Source organism: Astatotilapia calliptera, chromosome 14, assembly GCF_900246225.1.
Source record: "Astatotilapia calliptera chromosome 14, fAstCal1.2, whole genome shotgun sequence".
NCBI lineage: Eukaryota > Metazoa > Chordata > Actinopteri > Cichliformes > Cichlidae > Astatotilapia > Astatotilapia calliptera.
Genome location: NC_039315.1, coordinates 17,778,265 through 17,798,584, shown reverse-complemented (window position 1 = coordinate 17,798,584; position 20,320 = coordinate 17,778,265). Strand labels below are relative to the sequence as shown.

At 40.7% G+C, this 20,320-nt stretch overlaps 2 protein-coding genes across 4 annotated transcripts in view; both read right to left on the bottom strand.

The window, feature by feature from the left end:
* Positions 1-961: 961 nt before the first annotated feature.
* mlf1 (myeloid leukemia factor 1) lies at positions 962-10,369 on the bottom strand. Of its 3 annotated transcripts, none has more exons than XM_026193152.1 (8): positions 9,982-10,368; positions 9,045-9,207; positions 5,090-5,134; positions 4,169-4,252; positions 3,789-3,911; positions 3,414-3,573; positions 1,184-1,322; positions 962-1,058 (listed from the first exon to the last, which is right to left on the bottom strand). In XM_026193152.1, the coding sequence occupies exons 1-8, from the start codon at positions 10,026-10,028 to the stop codon at positions 1,016-1,018; spliced, it is 804 nt and encodes a 267-aa protein (XP_026048937.1). In that variant the 5' UTR covers positions 10,029-10,368; the 3' UTR covers positions 962-1,015. The 3 variants fall into 3 exon arrangements, with proteins under 3 accessions (XP_026048937.1, XP_026048939.1, XP_026048938.1); XM_026193154.1 differs by having other exon boundaries at positions 9,045-9,255; positions 9,982-10,045; XM_026193153.1 differs by lacking the exon at positions 5,090-5,134 and having other exon boundaries at positions 9,982-10,369.
* Positions 10,370-11,700: 1,331 nt separating this feature from the next.
* Positions 11,701-20,320, bottom strand: part of rsrc1 (arginine/serine-rich coiled-coil 1) — a 120,194-nt gene continuing 111,574 nt past the window's right edge. The window contains exons 8-10 of the mRNA XM_026193065.1: positions 17,258-17,364; positions 15,101-15,208; positions 11,701-12,020 (exon numbers count right to left, since the gene is read on the bottom strand). Of these exons, the coding sequence (XP_026048850.1) occupies positions 11,928-12,020; positions 15,101-15,208; positions 17,258-17,364 (308 nt within the window). The 3' untranslated portion in view covers positions 11,701-11,927. The remainder of the gene's footprint in view (positions 12,021-15,100; positions 15,209-17,257; positions 17,365-20,320) is intronic.

Below are 20,320 nucleotides of genomic sequence, written 5' to 3'. Positions count from 1 at the left end.
TGAGCTACTGACAAGTGCTTAGATCCAAAAATACCACCCCCGGTCACTCTTAGAGACAAGGGCTTCATTTCGACACCGGCTATGCTATGTTATTCAGTATTCAGACTGACTTCCAAATATTGAGGATAACCTTTGTATATACTTAAAAAAAAAAAAACCCCAACAGATTAGTCTTATCACTTTTATTTTCAGTTGATACATTTTCTTCACTGTTAAAGCTCGTAAAAATACACAAATCACTGAGAAAAATTCACACGTCGACAGTTTGTGAACGGAGTTCATCAGATGAAAAGCGAGACAACACCAAATTAACAATATAAAAAGAGAAGGGTAATAGTTCTTTTTACATAAGATTACAGCAGATAAAGTACATATCTGTCGCATCAGGTACAAGACAACATAATCTCAGACAAAACAGGTATGATCTAAGTGCATTAGCGCATTCCACACAGCTCAGTAATTCACTATGTTCTCTCCGGTCTGGCTGCATGACAATATTAAAAAAGACAATACGAGAAACTGATGAAATCAACTGCGTTTTGAATGTGTTACCCCAATATGATGACATCACTACATCCTCAAGGAAAAAAAATATAATGAAACCAAGCATATTCAAAGTGCACTATAACTGCTTTTGCAACTTCAATGCATTACATTTCTATATCGTTAATGCCCCAGAGATATAAACATTTTCTAGTTTTTAATAATTCTTTTGTCTCGTGTAGTGCCAAACGCCTTACCATTTATGTGTAGCAAATAGTGCACCGATTCAAACTAAGTGCTGAAAAATGTTTAGCATTCTCATAGTTGTGCAGCATGTTTCAGAAAATGTGCAGCAGTAGTGTGAAACGTAAGTAACTGAGCCAAAATATTGAAAAACCAGACACAGCTTGACCTTTTAAAATCCAGGTCAGTGGTCTGACTGTGTTTATGGGTAAGAAGGGCACCAGTTTGTACTGTATGCTGTTTAAAAACAAACAACTTTATTGCACACTGCTTCGTCGTCCCTGAGCTCTCACTTTTTCTGTTTTCCTTTAGCCTTGCTCCCTGGTTGGTCTCTGCAGGAAACACCAAAACAAAGACAAAAATTAAATACGTATCTTCCATATGTTTGTCATTTGATGCTGATCTGGAGTTTCTCAACTGTCTGCAGCACTACATAATAATCCAATAATAATCCAACCTGTGGTCCTGCTCAGGACCAGTGAGGGCTGCCTGGTGAACAACACGGGGTTGTGGTTCGTTCAAGCGAGACATGGGCCCGGTTTGCTGAAACTTGGACACTTCCTGCTGCCACTCATCATCAAAAGACTGTGCTTCAGCTGAGGGTGAGGAATTATTATCGTGTTAGGCAGACTCAGGGCCTAGAAAGACCTAAACAATGGCATTTCATAGTAGTATAACATTTTTATCTGAATTTTTTTTTAACAAAGTTTTCATGGAACTTGTTGGTAACGCTTTATAATACCGCCCGCTACTAAGGACAGATTGAATTAAAAATGTAAAGACAAGCTGGTCATCTCCTGGACTTCTGTGCCCTCAAATTTGGCGTTGTAAAAGCCGTTTACATTTCTTCACCCGAAATGTTCTGATCACTTTAAACAACTGCTGTGTAGAATTCAATGACATCTAGTAAAGTTACAGGCTGAGACCAATCAAGTGTACCTCCTTCGCTGTTTTTAATCATTTAGATGAGACTATAGGGCGATGTGCACAGGATATACGCTGCCTCTCACCCTATGACAGCTCGGGAAAAACTCTGACCTTGAACTGGAATACCAGAAGAAAATTGATGGATGGACTGAAGGATGGGTCTATGGTATAGGTCAGATTTTGTGTCAACATTAAAATGTAAAAGTCCCTACAGAAAGTGTTTGATTTATCTGTACATCTACCAAGTAAACACAAAGAGCTCTTATTAAGCAATCCTGTTATTACGTAGTATTATGAACACTGCATTCCAGTTTAGCTGATACATATCCATTCCTACACACCTGCCCTTTAAGACTTTACACGACTCAGTTGGCATGTTATTTATTAAAATAAAAATATTTAAAAATGAGAAAAAAACTAAAACTAAGGACATAATTACCCTGTAATTAAATGGAATTTCAGTGTATGTTATATGGTATTACAATGTATTTTATTTACCTACAGATACTTCAAGGTAGATGCACAATAAATGGTAAATGGCCTGTATTTATATAGAGCTTTACTAGTCCCCAAGGACCCCAAAGCGCTTTACACATCCAGTCACCCACCCATTCACACACACATTCACACACTGGTGATGGCAAGCTACATTGTAGCCACAGCCACCCTGGGGCGCACTGACAGAGGCGAGGCTGCCGGACACTGGCGCCACCGGGCCCTCTGACCACCACCAGTAGGCAACGGGTGAAGTGTCTTGCCCAAGGACACAACGACCGAGACTGACGGAGCCGGGGCTCGAACCGGCAACCTTCTGATTACAATAATAATAATAATGGATTGGATTGATATAGCGCTTTTCAAGGCACCCAAAGCGCTTTACAATACCACTATTCATTCACTCTCACATTCACACACTGGTGGAGGCAGCTACTGTTGTAGCCACAGCTGCCCTGGGGCAGACTGACAGAAGCGAGGCTGCCATATCGCGCCATCGGCCCCTCTGGCCAACACCAGTAGGCAAGTAGGGTAAAGTGTCTTGCCCAAGGACACAACGACCAGGACAGAGAGCCCAGGGATCGAACCGGCGACCTTCCGGTTACAGATGCGATTCCCAACCCCCTGAGCCACAGTCGCCCAAGGCGACTCCCAACTCTTGAGCCACGAATAACAACAAGTCAGATTTTTTTTTAAAGAAAACAAAGAAATAATTACATTGTAAGTAATTTTAAGTAATGTATAAGTACCGGTAATGTCATAAAAGATGTAAGGGGCCAAGATGAATCCACTCCATTACAAATTTGTAACGTTGTTTGTTGTTCCAAAAGATTATGATAAAATTACACACAAAATTGCTTACACTGTACTAAAATTACTTTAAGTATATTTTATGTCTCATTTCCTGTAAAATAACTGACGTTACATAACACTTAAAAATACTTATGCATTAAGCAAAATTACTTACATTTACTTAGTGTATAGTTTTTTCTTTGTTTCTTGTAAAAATCTGACTTGTTGCCGCCTTACTGTAGTGTACCTACTTTTAACTTTTTGTATAAGTAAAATGACATTGTAATTTCAAATAAAATACACGGAAATTCCATTAAATTACAGGGGAATTACGCCCTTAGTCTAGGGTCGTATTATAAAGTGTTACCAACTTATCCAAACACACCATAAAACTATGGTGGTACGCTTAAAAAATTGAGGGAGAATACATTTTTGCAGCCTTTACATACAGAAATAGTAAAGTTATAACATACATTCATCCATATTTTGAAAGTCCTGGTTGAACTCCTTCTCTCCTGTTTTCTTGTTGTATTTCTTCTCAACAACATGCCCCCTGTCCTGGATGTGGTGTCCGATTTTCATCTTCTCGAGACCACTCTCAGAGTCTCTGATTGCTTGCCGGGTCTCCTTGATCTGGGGCGTGTTAAAAATAAGCACATATCATTAAAGTCATGTGACATAGGAGTTACAAGGAAAGCTGTAATAATACCAATAAAACAAGCTCATATTGAGAGTATATGATAGTCAAAGTGTAGACGTTTCTCATGTTGAAGTGGAAACTTACAGCACTAACATGCATTTAGTTTTGATATAATATAGTACAGTAATACATCCACAGGGTTACTTACCCCTCCTGGGGCACAGCGTGTTGACGAGGTTGCTTGGTAGACCTTGGGAGGCTCATTTCCAACCTTTGAATATGTCATTACTGATGAGGAGCGAAATGAGTGGGTGTTTGAATCTGCGGACTCCTGAAACACACAGAAACAAATACTGTCAGGCAATCGCCTTTTGTATAACATAATTTTCAATATCAATTCAGTTTTAGTTAAATCGTTCCAAATCACAACAATATTTGCTTTAAGGCACTTTATATTGTAAGTTAATAGAGAGAAAACACCAACAATCGGACAACCCACTATTAGCAACCACTTGGCAACAGTGGGAAGGAAAAACTCCTTTTAACAAGAAGAAACTGCCAAGAGAAACAGGCTGAACGTAAACTCACAAGGTTTCTCTGCATTCCCTCCATCCTACTTCTCATGCTGGCCATCATGTTGTCAAACACACCGAAAGGGTTTCTCATCAAGTCCTGCACAGACACAATGGGAAAATAATAACAGTCATTTGACGGCTGGCCTCACATGGGTCACAAAACATTTTCGGCTCATAAACAGCCGCAGCATGCGTACAAACATACATTTAGCACAGTGAAGTCCGTACATGTATCTTACACAGTTGCTGCCCGGGACACATTTTATCACTTCACAATACTGTATCACGTTACCTCCTGGCATTCGTGACTAAAGTTTAAGCAAGTACAGCAGAGGATTCCTTGATCTGGATTTTCCTTGCATAGAGATATTAAAAATGGATAACTTCAAATGTTTCTGTGCTGCTTTTGTCAAGCCGGGTTTTCCCCTAATTAAATGGACCCAGATCTTACAGAAACAGATGCATCATCAGCCTTATACTTCAGAAACTGCAAACCACTATGGTTACATCCTCATAACTTCTCAGAGTAAGACAAAGACCAATCACATTTTTTAAACTACTATTAGCTAGACATAATCTTAATTGTGCCAAACAGCGATGATGATGCCATAGTTGAGACCATTATAAACTAGATTATGTAAAACTACTAAAGCAACCCGCCAGTCATTCCACATACTGGTCACAGGGTAAGGGGAAACAGAAGAGAAAAAAGGAGAGCATAGAGAGACATGGACAAGACATTTTTGCAGAGAGTTGGCAGAAGTTTATAGCATGGAGTAGTGGCATATAAATGGATCAGAAGAAATGGTCGATGAGTGCTGGTTCCTGGACAAACAGTAGTGGACAGAACTAGTTACAGACTTAGGAGCACACACATAGCCTATATATGAGAAAGTCACATGAGTTTTAATGAACAAAAGAGAACTCTACTGACCGTATTGTCAATCCCACCAAATGGCAACAACGACCGGCTCATATCCTGGGGAGTCAAACAACACCAGTTTAGCAACACAACTTCACACACAATATTTGAATAATTTGGAACAGTAATAGTAAAAATGTCTGCATTATACACTTGTGATCATAAGTTCACATGTACTTGCCCTCATCACGTTGAATGACATTGTAGAACCTTTAGCACTACTCATTAAATGATTGGTGTATGTATTTATTTGAGCCTATATGCTTCCTTTTGACTCAATGTGGGTTAGAGAAAATCTGTATGCTGTGCAATCATTTTACCCTGGAAAAAAAACCCAGTTCAAACAAATCATTAAAAGCCTCAAATTAGCATGACATTGATGCCCATGATGAGTGTGTGTAAACTTTGGACAACAACTGTACATACATGTTCTAGCTCAGTGATATGTTGCTACATACAAAAACTGTAGACTTTCTGTGTTTGCTGTGGTTATTGCCAGTAGCTGTTAGATTTTCATACATCAGTATGTAAGCCCTTGACACAGTCACACACAACTCCCCACATAGCTCAAAGCACAGGCGTTCAAGGCCTTGAATCTTCTGGAAGTGAAAGGAGTGAGAAACCAGGAGGGGCCGGCCTGCAGGCTTCATTCAGAGTCTGTGTTCCCTCGGCCAAAATCACAGGTGTTTGTGACCCTTTGACCCTGGATAAACATCTCAACTGCCATCATGATGTGTGCCAATGGATTTTCAGTGAGTGTGATGCACAGTGGTATTGTGCGTGATCAGTGGGGTGTTGAGTGACTTGTGTTCCAAGTGTAATTGGGTCGCATTGCCAGAGATTAGTGTGGCTTGAACACTGAAACTGAGCTTCATTCATTCTAGGAAGGCTTCAGTGGGCAGGGTGGACCACTGAGGACAGGAATCTCACAGCGGTCCCAGAGTCCAAGGCTGCTCTCTCAGCTCTTTTCAAAGGTCAAGCTGATGTAAAATGCTCCTGACCCGTATCTATGAGGCCCTCACAGCCATTTTTATCCCACAGTGGCATCTGTGAACTAATAAATGCCAGTTACATATCTGCCAGCATTATATTTAGACCAGGGTTGAGCAGAGGAGAGACTGAGGGTGAAAAATAATGTGGTCTACATGTTACACATTATTTTTGGCTGGTGGATAGCTGAAAATTGATCTTTTCTGTCTGTCAGTTTGATATTAAACCTACAACTTTGCATCCCGAGGCAGGCTGCCGGAACCAAAGAAGTGATAAATCACCAGAAAGTTTTTTGTTAAATTTGTTCTCTCAGAGCTAAACGACTACAGAGAAGGTAAAGAGGCACTGAGTCAGGTGACTAACATTAATAGGCGAATAAAGCCAACTTTCTACATTTTTATAGATTTTTTTATTCAGTGTAAACAGAATATTAATCAGCAACAAAAAAAAGAGCTCACACCTTTGTAACCCTAACTAAACAGAACCAACTGTAGAATTACAGTGAGGCTTGATTGTCAGTGATACTTTTGTAAACAAATGCCTTTATGAAGACATGTTTTGAAATGTAATATAAACCCGGTGGTTGATATTGGCAAGCGACAGAGAAATGTGAATACTCAAAGCAGCCATGGAAGGTAAGGCAGGACTTACTGTCCTGCTGAGAATCTAATGCTTGGTAAGCGAATACAAGAAGTACAAGCCTTCCAGCATTTATGTTGTCAGTGTGTGTGTGCCATTGCATCCATGTTACTCTGTAAGCTGCGACTGTGCGTAATTATGCTTGTGAAGATGTTTTATTGATGTATTTTTGCGTGCACATTTGTGCCTGTGATATTGGAGAACAGTTAGAGGGAGCGAGTGAGCTGTCTGTCGTGCAGCCGCTAATTGCAGCACCATTGCCAAGGCACATTCTGCCAAACAGATGGATGAAAAGAGCAACAATGAATAAGCCGAGTGTCCGTGACATCTGTACATACAAGCCACTGCAAAGACAATAACACAGCTGCACAGCTTCAGACCACTCTTGGGCGGCATTTCTCCTTATCTTCAGATAAATGAGGCAAAGCAGAGACTTAATTTCATATGTCTTACCACACAGTAGGTCTTCTGATTGTTGTTTTAACAAAACAGTGTAAGAGAACGCTAACACAACAGGTTTCTGTAAACCAGATTTGCTGTTAGAGGAAACAACAGAGCAGCACAACAGCTTTCAGTGTAGCCCCTTTCTTGTCCTTGACTTGAAGGAGGAAGTGTCTGTTCTGTTATGTGTAGACTATAACAGGGTGAATGAAGATCCACCGTTCGATGTTTATTCAGTGCCCCAGGCTGATGAGCTCCTGGACCAGTTAGGGTTTTCAAAACCCTGTGTTTGGAACACTGTCAGATTTGACATCTCAGCAGAGTACAAGCTGAAAGCCGCTTCTTTAGTCTGTCAGTTTGTGGTACTCCCTTCTAAATTTTCTGGGTCTCCATGATGTGTTGTATCCACATGCAGCATACACTGCACATATCTGGATGATGGTAGGATTCCAAGCAAATGCTGGGAGAAACATGACATGGTGCATGATGGGAAGCATTATCCAAAGTTAAAGTTTACTCCAGTAGTCACTGGGACATTAAAAAAAAAGTCTGATTAAAAAAAAAGAAAAAAAGAAAAGAAAGGTTTTTAAAAGACCTAAATTCCTGGGATTTGTAAGTTATGAGTGGGTGTTTTTTCCCTGAACTGCACAGCTCTAACAAGGCCCCTGACCAACCTAACTAAGATTGACTCAGATCTGGTGAAGCAGCCACTCTGTAGAGAACCACACCTCCGCTCACCTTACCTCTCTCCTATTTATTCTGCAGGCTGATGCTTTAAACAAGAGGGTGAAGCAGTTCAGAGCAATCCGTCAGTCCCACTTTCTAGGATTTGCCTTGTATCCATGACCCCCTGCAGTGCCTCCACTGCTTGAAGGAAACCTAGATCACCTGGTGGTTCTGTCTTTTCAGTGTTTTAAGCTCAAGGTGGTCTATAGGCTGTGCGTGCAGATAGTTGTGGCAGACTTCCTCTCCCACTCTCATTAGACAAGTAGTAAGAGCTTCCCTCTCAGCTGGCATTAGCTAGTTAAAGGTATGGTGCTAATAAAGAGAAAGCAGACAGCTGGCGATTCAGGGCAGGCTTCTGATGTAAGTCATTATCAAAGATATAAATACAGGCTCTCATGAGGTAGTGGGATCAAAGCAGGTGACGGGAACTAAGTTTGACTAAAAGCAGGCAGTGGAGGGGCGATTTGGAAAAGGTTAACGGGTGCAAGTAGCAGGTCTAAACTAACCCTTGGCCTATCTACTCGTTATTTCATTACATCGAGGACAGTTAACATCAAAAAGTTCCGGTCATCTGGTCAATGAATACTGTCTAACCATCATATCTTGAGGAAATATGTTGCAAAGCCATGGCCTTAAGCTCAGGGTATAAGACAAATTGCATGCAATAAAAGATTATTGCATGCAATTGCTAATTAAATGCAATGCTATTATTGGGATAGCATTGCATTTAATGATGACAGACCAGCTAAAGTAATATCTAAATAAACACTTATCTTCAGCAGAGAAAAGCAGAGTTCTTTGGGGTCATATGCCTTGGAGTTTTCAAGCTTTAAGACTGTGCATGTTTTTGCAAGAAAGCAGTGTGTCAGTGGAACAATGCACTATAAATAGGGCTCTTCAGGGCTAGATATAACTGTCCTGAGAGGCCAAGGGGGTTGCCCTTTCCCAAAACCAAAGACTCACATGGACCCATACCTCAGTGAGAGGTGCCAGTGGCAGGCTTCCAGTATAGCCTTAGTAAACTCAAAATACCAGCCATCTGTGGTTATAAACTCACAGATCATAAGTGTTACACTTAAGCAGAGGCTTCATTCATTTCCCTTGTAGAGCTAAACTGGTGGTGTCTATTACATGTTAGCTGAGTTTACAAGTTGACGAAACACGTTCTCACCCTGTGTTCGTTTCTCAGTGGATGGGATGAACTGGGATGTTCTACCATCTCGTGGCCACGGTTTCTCCCATCCATTAGACTTGGCATAAGGGCCCCACCGAAAGGCTCGGAGAAGCTACGCATCATCTGCCGCATATGCTCCCTATGTGCACGGAAAGGATCCCTGTGGGAAAGGAAGAAGTAGTAAAGACAAAGTGTGTCTCAATATTCGCTAAGGAAAAGAAAAGGAAAAGAAAAAACAGAAATAAAAAAAGATTTATGTTTACATGTCAGAATGACTTACATCTTTTAGTTACATGAGCTTGAAACACATTATAGACAAAGTCTTTACTGAAGACAACACACTGAAATATGAAGGACTCCTAATATAATTTTAGCCACCTTTAACACTTGCCTTAGAAGTTGGGTCAAGTGTGGCTGCCCTAACTAAGTGATAGCACAGTGCCAGTGTAGACACTATACTACACTTTCTGCAAACTGCACTGGCTCGTCCTTGTAATGATAGAAAGCTGCATCAAAAACAAATATGGACACAAAGTAACGCCCTTGTATTTATTTTTAACAAGTAAAGGGGTTCACATTAAAACCAACTATAACAACTTAAACTTATTAAAAACTGTATCATATCACAGTTACTGTGCTCGGTGCAAAATTGCAGTAACACGACTAAGTCAAGGAAAACTATCAGGCTGTTATTGTCTTGTATATTGCACATCTAATTAACCGAACAACAGATAACACAGTCAATTTAGTTAGGTGTAATGTGCCAATGACAGATTTTAATAAAAACAATATTCCCACTGCTGTTCATCCGCGTGATAAATTGACAAATACATACACGAATGAAGATTTAGCAAGACTTCCAAACTGAAAACCCAACAGATTTGAACAGTGACAGCTCTTAAGAAAAATTTAACACACTGGTTCAGTTACTCACGAGGCGAACGGATCTTCATCAAACTCCCTGAGACTGCTGTTGAACATTTTCAGGTGTTTTCGAAGCGGTAAAGTTCTTCTAGAAAAAATCCGCCACAGGTGTCCGGAGCTCGCCGCTCAGCCTCGGTATCGTTACTATAGAGGCGATGACAGGCAACCTGATGTTAAAAACAAAGTCGCGCTGACTGCAGACCACGTGGTACGAATCCGTCCCTCGAATTGGCGGGTTCATCATGGGGTCCGCGCGCTGTCTGTTGTGGCTGGCTGCTATGGCAACGCAACTCTCGAAATTTCTTGGAAAACTGAAGTTTCTTGTCCTGTTCATGTACGTTGCTGCAAAAAGTTGAAGTGTGTTTATCAGACTTATTCAGACAAGGAGCTGTTACATTCATACAGTAAGCTATGCCACTAAATAACAAAAAAAAGTAGACATATCGGTGACATGAGGGAACTCTCTGGAGCATTTGCTGGAGTGATTCTTGGAAGACATTTGTAAGAGTGGCTCTGTTTAAACAGTAACCCTATCCCAGAACATGCCAGGAGGCCATGCACACAAGTAAAAGTTGCACTTAACCCCATGCAAGCGCCCACACAGGCAAGCTTAATTTTGTCGCTTAGTTAATCACACATTCTTATTTATTATTTCATCGCAACACTCACTATTTCGAGAGTGCTTGAGTGACACAGTGCATCCTAGAAGCAATATAGATAACCATCTGGCAGTTCCACAAATAGACCTGAGTGTAGACTCAGCTCTGACTTGGATCCAATCTTGCTGAAACATGGATACAGCACTAAAAACAAACACAAACATAAATAACTAAGAAGCACACATCTGATATATATATGTGTGTGTTATCTATATATATATTTAGGCCCTAGGCAGATGAGAAGTCATCCGTTTCATTCTTATGCAACGCTCCATGGTGTAATTTGGAGCCTTACAAATAAAATGCAAAATGTCACAAGTTTGTGTTGTTTCTTTCATGTCACGTCCAATTCTACTTCATTCACACAAAAGCACAAGACAGCTTTCATTTGCACAAACACACAGAGCACTGTGTAGCTCACCTGTCACTTCTTTTTATTTTACTTCCAAGGCTCCAGGCTTCCTTGGATTTTTTTTAAGTGGTCTTGATCAGTAGTTCTTCGTGCTTTCAGATGCTCTCTCAAAGTTTTCCTTTGGGTGTTAGCTGCTTTTCCCACTTACTTTCAGTCAGGTACCTAACTCAAGGGATGAACCAGTTGGGTCCAGTGGTACACATAAATGACTCAGCAAAGACAGTAAGTATCTACAGCCATCTGCAAAACATGGTGGTGCTGTCATTGTGTGGTGCTGTCATTGTGTGGTGCTGCATTTCAGCCGGTGGTGTTGGAGATATTGCAAAAAGTTGATGGAAAATTTTTGATTGATGCTGAAATAACATGTGGAAAGCACCTGACTGGCAACAGTGTGATTTTTCAGAATAATAATGATCCAAAACACAATACCAGTGCAGTAAAAGCATATCTGGATAGGGAAAAAACAAACAAAAAAAACCCCCAAACCAGACACACAAACACAAACAGCCATAGTTTGGCCTCTCCAGAGCCTGGACCTCAGTTAAGGTAGTTAAAGCTTGGACCTTAACTGACAGTAAGATTTCCCTTCATTAAATATGAAATGTGTAAAAACAAAAGAAAAATGCCGATCTTAACAAAAACACACACAAACAGCACACATTGAAACCAAAAAATGTTTATTTGTACAAAGTTTCACTAGTCTGTATAATTACTAAGAGAAATTAGAGGAAGGGGGATAAAAACATATTGTGATGTCCTGAAACATGAGAAAATATGACAGGTGCTAAAAGAAAATAACACCAAACATGACTACATGAATGAGGTTCAAACGCAGACTGAAACTGTCCTGGGAACAGGAAAGACTTCTCGGGTCACCGATGCTGCTCAGGGCACAGGGCTTCCCATCAGCCTCTCCTGTCGCAGCGAGATCAGCCTTAGCAGCCACAGCTCCTCAGCCTTCTCCTTGTCCAAAAACAACTGCAGACCAACAACGAGAGGATATGTTAGTAAACACAAAGACAAAAGGCACATCTGTACTATGGACTGCTATGAAACCATACAATCATTTTCTTTGATTTTGTTAGTGTACCAAGTCACTATGATTGAGAAGAAATCACAATAGAATAAAAAAAATTTTTTTTTTATCTGATAATAAGAAATTGAAATCCTCAATAACTATGACCAAACGGAAACAGCACAAAACAGTTTGATTTTGATTTCTGTGATGAAAATTCTCACACCTGAGAAATAAAAACCACACAATCTTTTCTTTAAAAATTTGATTTGAACAATCCATCAAATACACAGATATTTAAGAGTTAAACCTATATTAAAGCAGCATCTTTAAAAAAGAAAAGTGATATGGAAGCAATCCCTCTCAATGATCACATAATCCAGTGTACGAAATATGTGGCAGTGGATTTATTTGAACTGACCCTGACATGCTGTTATTAAAGATAGCTTGTTTTATCTAAGACTACATTGCAAAAGTGAAGCCATTCCTCTGTTTGAGAGAACTACCCATGCCTTTATTTTGTCTCGACTCGATTATTGTACTCTTCTTTATTCAGGTGTCAGTTTGCTGTTGGTTAGCCAAGTACAGCTGGTCCAAAACACTGCAGCGCGGTAATTAACTGACTATCTCCTATACTAGCATCCCTACACTGACTGCCAGTCAGTTTTCAAATCAATTTGAAGTTTTCATTAGTTGTTTTTAAGCCACTACATGGATTAGCGTCCTAGTACATCTCCGATCTTTTAAGTTGCCTCATTCCTTAAAGATCACTGATGTCTGCGGAGCAAATGCTCCCAGCTGTGCTGAGATCCAGATTAAAGCACAGAAGAGATTGGGCCTGATTCGGCTTTTTTCTGGCACAAAATATGTCTATGTATCTAATCTAATATTTAATATCTAATATGTAGAGCCCTACAAAAAAGAAACACATTGCCATGTAGCTAAATATGCTTAATTAAAAAAAAAGAAAAAAGTTATATTTTATGGCTACTGCAACATGCAACATCTAGCCAAAAAAGCTTCCACCTGGATTTAGCTAAGAAAGCAGGAAGGAACTTTAAACACTCTTAAACAACCATGTTGGAAGACACTAGCATACACTGAAAAATCTCATGATACATGCCAAACTACTAAAATTGTGTTATGACCTTGTTCACTATCTTGTTCAAAGAATAAATGTAGTCATTAAAAAAATCTAATGATCTGAGAAAGCTATGTTTAATGGTGAAGGTAAGTACTTTTCCACAGACGCCATGTGAAGAAAACTCACTAAACAGCTGTGTGGTATTAAAAAAACCCACGCTTATCAGTGAGGCTAAGACTTTGATTTGGTATGAAGCATAAAGATTGGATTCTGCAGCAAAGAAAAAGGTCACATGGTTGGATGAGTCCAGATGTTCCTGCTTCCAGATTGGTGGGTGCATGGGGTAAGGAGAGAAATAGCATGCCTCATGGCTACTGTACATGCCTGTAGGGGGCAGTGTTATGATCGGGGGTTGTTCCAGTTGGTTAGATCTGGATAGAGCAGCATCGCGCATCCAAATAAAACGAGATCAGCTGAAAACCTGAATTTAGTGAAGTCATGCATGAAATAATTTTCACACATGGATTGGCCACCACAGAATCCAGAATCCATTGATCAATCATAACATAGTCACCAGCTCCAGGTGACTCTACATCCTGAATGAAAATAAATCAGAAGTAAATCAGTTAAGTTTCCCTGTAAGTAAGAGAGCACGACATGGAGTAGTCTGTGCTGCTCGCTGAGACCCATGAGGACAGATTAATGATGCTGAAATACAAGTGAAGTCTTGGGCACCTTACACATCTTATCAGTCCTTTTCTATCTACTCAGCCCTAAATGCACATAAGGAAAACCTTCAAAAAAAACCATGTAACTCTCTTCTTGTCCCATAGGCCTAGGTGGATGTAAAAGCCTGGTTATAGAAAAGACCAACGCATGCGACTTGCATTCACCTCAGTGCTTCACCAGCAGTAATGATATTGATTGCAAGTGGGGTATAAAAACTGCTGCTGCAAGTGCCTGATGAATGAAGGCATCTGTTTATTACAAAGTAACATAATGACTGCGAGGCTGTGAAGCAAGGCGCTGAGACACAGGGGGAAAATTGGAAGATCATTTCTATATTCACTGCATGTGTTTGTGTGAGGGTGAGAGATAATGTTGACATGCTGACTATGTGTACATACTGTACATCTATGTGGTGATGTGTCCATTATTATGCAGATTGCAGCGCAAACCCCGGGCATGCCAATCCTTCATTCCTAACCTACGCTGCTTACACAGCTGCACTGCATGTTGGCTCCGTGTTAGATTCAGCACCAGTGAGTTCTTGTCTGTCGGCCCTGCGCTGGTGTCACGGTGCTAATGAGGCTGTGTGTGTGGGATGACAGTATCTGAGCTGGGCTAATGGGACTCATCTGTTCTAATTGGAAGTAGAGCTGGAGCTGGAGCAGGGGCTGGGGCCCGCCTGGGGCATATTGCTACCATACATCAGCCTGTCTAAGGGTGTGTATGTGTGCGGATTTGGCTGGGGGGCACTGTGTGTGTATGTAAGATGGTGTGTGTGTGTGTGACGGGGGTTATCTGCATACATCAGAACATAACTTAGTTTCCCCAGTGGAGATAGATGACTGGGAAGCCCCAGGGAGCGTTATTGGAGTTTAAAGTTTTCCTTCTCGTTTTTCATCGTTGGTCGGCAGAAGAGGAGGAGGTGGTGATGTAAGGCGGCACTAAACTGCTGTAGCACAGTGTCCTGCTTGCTATATGCAGGAGTGGTGTATCTAGTGGTGATGACAGCAGCAGCATTTTTAACATAAAAACTTTACAAAGTTTGTCCACAAATCGATAAATTCAAGCGACACAAATGACAAGATCAACTTCAGCGATGCCTCAGGATTAGAAACTCCTCACTGGCTCGGAGGCTGTTAAAAAGTTGGCTTTTATGGAGAAGAACGACAGCTTGTGGGTCATACTGTAGCAGAGGAAAACAGCAGAAGGGTTTGCCTGGTGAGAACTTACACTTGGATGAGCAAGCGTGTCAGTGTCGCTGTATACTATTGATGTGGGAAGTGTGACGTCCTGCGAATATGCCCTCTCTGGCTCCTGCTTCACCTCAGGCAGCTCAGTCTGTACTCACAGGAATACACAAAAGCGCACATACAAAATTTAAAATGAGCACAGAGACTTGCCTGAGTGTACAAAAAAAAAGTTCAATGAATTACAAAAGTTCCAGAAAGGTCCAGAGGACTAAAACAAAAACTTTCACAACTGCAGTTTCAGGATTCCTACAAACAATGTAAAAAAAAAAACACTATATAGATTTGAATATACAGAACATGTACAGACTATATATGCACAATTGTGTGATAGAAAACAATCATTAAATGCAATATGTCACTTCTCCAGCAGATGGCAGTGAAACCCTGGCCTAATGCAGTATATCTGAGGAAAGCAGAGTACTGATAAGCATCAGCTTGTATCCTGAATGCAATACATTTATCTGTGCATGTAATAAGGCAGTGTGATATCTTATATATTCATCCGAGGATGTCAGCCAGCTTGTGTCTTGTGTGAGGCATCAAATAAGCAGAAAGACAAGTCCACATAGGTCTATTAAGCTCTTTTTGCGCTGGTGATTACTGAAGTTTAAAATCTGGAAATATAAAAATATTAAAACACAGCTTTGTGACAGGTGAGCCTGGCCGGTCAAACAGCAACAACACACGCATGTTGTTAATGTTGTTGCAGTTACAGACACGTAACGTACACGTATTAGGACGAAGGCTCTCTACTAGATTTTCATCTGTACAGTCAAAGCTGATAGAAGGAAATGTGACTATCCATTTACTTAAAGCTATTGTCCTTGTTGTTAAGATGACATGTCAAAATGTTTGCGTTGCAAAGTCCATTCATGTTTCAAACACTTCTAATACCAGTCTCAGAGCAAAGGATTACTCAGCTGGAAAGATCCATTTCACAATAATTTGGCAGGATAAACAAATCCAAGCGAGATCTAAAACATGCCGATTAATAAGCACCATGCTGTGCCAAATATCTGATAGTAAAAGCAGTCATTATATTTTCCCGGGAACAATATGCTGAATTCACATTTTTTTACTCAATGAAACTTGCTTAAAAGGGGAGAAATATTTCTTATGAGCTACGGGACCAGATGTTTAAGGTTTCACTGGGTTCTCCTCATTAACAGTTAATTATATACCATTAATAAACTCCACTCACAGATACACTACTATAAATACCAAATCCACTTCACAAGAGGGAGCGAAGATATGCCGAAATACATTTCAATTATGGGCAAACATATTTGGAGATTTTGGGACAACATAGTTTAAATGGGTCAATTATCTGTGTATTTAAAAGAACAGTATATATATATAGCCAAAATACACATAAATAATATGAATTATTAAGATCTATCAGTAATACTTGACTCAAAATTGCCCCAAAAGAAGAGCTGGTTTAAACTTGAACTAAAATACAACTAAAACCTGAGTGTTCTTAAAAACGCAACTCATTAAAGAAACATTTTCTTTATCAATTTAAATAAAATAAAATATTGTAGTTCATCTTTTAAAATTGATCCTGGTAAATTTATGTGAAAGGCGTTCTAAACAGAAAGCATACTTTGCATGTGCAACCTGTGCAGCCTGCTGGTGCCAGAGCACGCTGGCTCAGTCCATTTCAAATTGCAACCACACGGGTCTTGACCTTTGTCAGACTCACCAAGCTATGTCACAAAAGTCTGTGCAGGCTTGCTGTCACATGTTGTCGCCTATCTTTTCAAAAGAGCCATGAGCCCCAACAAATCGAATTCCTGCTCCTTTGGAGACACGAACATTTCAATAATGACTTCTGTGTTTTGTCTGCATCTGCACAACCAGAGGGGGGAGAAAGAAACAGAGAGGGAGACAGAGGATGGCTGTTGCCTGCTGTGGCTTTTGTGTGGGTGCTGCCGCTTTGGAGGCGGCGGAACAGTGGAGCGTCTGATGAAACCGTCTCAGGTCGGAACAAACAGCGCTGAATGGGAATGTTTGATTTGGTCTGGGCTGTCTCTGGACAGACGGCACAGCATTGCAGAGAGGGAAATTCAATAAGAGATGGAGTGAAAAGCTAGAGACAGTGAGGGGCAGGGAGAGAAAGACAGACAGAACGCACCTTTATTTCATCCCTGGATGATTTGAAAGCCTGAGGAACAAAAGAATCACTCTCGATGGCCTCAATGTCCTTTATCCTTCGCACTTGCTCCTCCAGAGAAGTTCCCTCTGAAACACATGTAACACAGAAGATATGAACAAAAGCACGCACACACATGTACACAGACACACACGTGTGTGTCAGCCAATCCTTGTCATGTTCTGAAAGGCACCAGATTTCATGTGGATTGGGCTATGGCTCTTTATAATGCCCTTTGACACATACAATATCAAATATCTGATATTCCCCTATTTTAATCTTGGCCTCCATGAAAAAAGGAGCCTTGGCTTAGCCAAGGGCAAAGAGTTCCTACAAAAGCCAGCAGGGGAAAAAAAAAATACTAACAGGATAATAGCCAGACAGTGAATTACACTCAGATAATGCATTCTAAAATAATCAAAAATATGAACACAAACTCATTGCAATGGAATTTCATTATGGAGACTAAATGTGATTAGGTTTCATACAGTTTTCATGCATCAGAAAGTATTTTGCTCGGGCTTGTCCAATCAAACAAAGAGACACAAAGGGTTTCAATAAATTACTCTTGGATATAAACACACCAGGATTCTGCATATCAGATAATAAAATCATTTCAAGAATTCGAGAGCAGTCTTTGTAGCGTAGGAGGGCAAAAATAGGTGTGCCGGGAAAGTTAGCGACGGGAAAAAAAAGAAGAAGAAGAAAAAAAAAAGAGAAAGTCTGAATGCCGCTATTATTCTCTGCCTGTCAATCTTTCTACTGATCAGTCAATATTCATCCCTCTCTCCCCCATCCATCCGTCCTCTCCTGCACTCTCCCATCTCTCTATCTGTCAATCCAGCAGACATCCATGTTTCTCTGCAGCACTGATGTAGGCTGTGTCGTGAAAAGAAGTACACAAATGTGAACACACACACACACAGAACGGGATACAAGTGCTTCGGCATGCATAGGTGTTCGCAAACTTACATACTTACACTTGTGGCTTGCATAAATCTGTCCATACTACACACTCGCTCACACACACTCTCACTTTGTGCATTTGGAGCTAATAGCGGGAATTAATTCAATCCATTAGCAGCTACAGAAAGGGTGTCACAACAGATATTCATGGCCCTGGTGTTTAATGAATAAATGAATATTTGTTCCAGCTTTCACAGCAAAGCATCACACGCTATCAAACACATACACATACATACACAGGCGCATACACGTGCGCACACACACACACCCTATTAAAGTTCATAATAGCACTCAAACAAACTCGGTTTTGATTTTAATGCAGTCCAGAATTGGACAAGTGAGTGACAAGTGGAATTAAGCCTTCCTATATGACAGACTATCAGCTTGTCATCCTGTGCGGGAAGATGCGAGCGTAGACGCACTGCACAGCAGCTCCAAAAATAGTCATTACCTTGACTGGGCTGCTAGATGAAGTCTGAACACTGGCCCAATATCCTCTTCAAGACTGTGGCCTGTCCTTCACACCACTATCACACCACAGCTCGCTGCACGAGCATCCGCGCGCTCGCATGAAAACTAATGCCTGTGACTGGCCGACAATTAATTCAGCACATTAATTCGCTTTTTTTTTTTAATTACCCCATCTCTATTGTCCTTTGAGCATGAATGCCCTATATAAACAATCACCACACAAACAGCTACACTGACATGTATCCGCACACATACACACACTCCATATCTGCTAGCATCTCCTTGTCAGGCCCGTCTGTTGCTGGGCTGTCCGTGCGCGCTGCAGGAATCCATTAAGAGCTCAGACTTTTTGACAAACACATTATTGGTAGATAAAATGACTTCCATATGCTGTTTGTCAGATGTCAGCGGGAAAAGATATGTATTTCATGAGAAAATCCAAAATAATGGACTTTGAGTGCGGGCCTAGCAAGCTCAGAGGCAGACAAAAATCAATACTCTAGCTGGGTGAGCGCACTCTGCAGCTCGGAGAGGTCAAAGTTGATATTTAATATTGACACATTATCTGGCAAATTAATTTAACAGGTCGACTCGATTGTCACCGCATTAGGAACGCGTCTCTGTCAGCGATGAGAGGAGGATGAAGTGAAAGCAGATAGAGAGAAAGCAGATGCAGAAAATGAGACGGGAAGGAGAAGGAACAAAAGTAGACACAATTAAATGCGCAGTATGCACTGCTTTAAATTAAGTTATTTCTTTATCTCTCGGTGGCATCTGTCTGGATTCTCAAATGCACTCCAACCATTACTTTGACCGAGGAAATGAAATAAAAATCAGTCAATAAACTTTTCTCATGCATCTGCAGATTTGAATAATGGATAGTGACAAACCAATGTATGTCAGCATGCGTTTGTGTCCTTGCATGATTACATCCACACGAGTGTGTGTGTGTGTGTGTGTGTGTGGGCGCTCTTAGGAGTCAGAAAACTAACTTACCGTCTCATTACTGAAATTAGTTAGATAGACAGCAGTGCTGATGAGTGGCTCAGAATCAATAGGCTATTGTTCGCTCTAAATAGCTGTTTGTCCACTTCATTGATTAAGACCCAAAGACGGGGAGAGAAAATCAAACCAGCAAATGGAAACAGATTTCCGCTCATCTCCTTCAGCCTTGAAGACGAGAGCGCTAAGCAGCAGTTGCGCCTCACTGCCAGAAGAGGGGACTCTTCAACAACACATGCCCACATGAGAGTCGAAGCCCTGGGCTATGGCAGCATTGTCTTTGTATACTTGACTTCGGTCTGCTGTTTGTCAATCAGGAACAGTGGAGCTGAATATATTACTGCTGCTGATTAATTCCAGTAACTGACTGACCTAGCGTGTCTGCCAAAGCACCATAGCACTTGTTTTGTAAATAAATAAATAAAAAGGAAAACAAAATGCTTGTTTAATTGCATTGTTGTAAAGTGCGGCAAATCTTTGGAATAATAAGGCAGGGAAATTAAAGGCGGTTAATGATTTTATTAAAATCAATAGGCCAACCGAGCTCCTGTGTTTATGATGGGTAGTATAATGTGAGACGAGCAATACATGTATTTGTGATCTGCC

Excerpts from the sequence above, each read along its gene's own strand:
- mlf1 (XM_026193152.1), bottom strand. The coding sequence starts at position 10,028 with ATGTTCAACAGCAGTCTCAGGGAGTTTGATGAAGATCCGTTCGCCTC. Across the intron at positions 4,253-5,089 it reads TTGGTGGGATTGACAATACG|GACTTGATGAGAAACCCTTT; the intron begins GTCAGTAGAGTT and ends GTGTCTGTGCAG. Across the intron at positions 3,574-3,788 it reads CACGCTGTGCCCCAGGAGGG|ATCAAGGAGACCCGGCAAGC; the intron begins GTAAGTAACCCT and ends AACACGCCCCAG.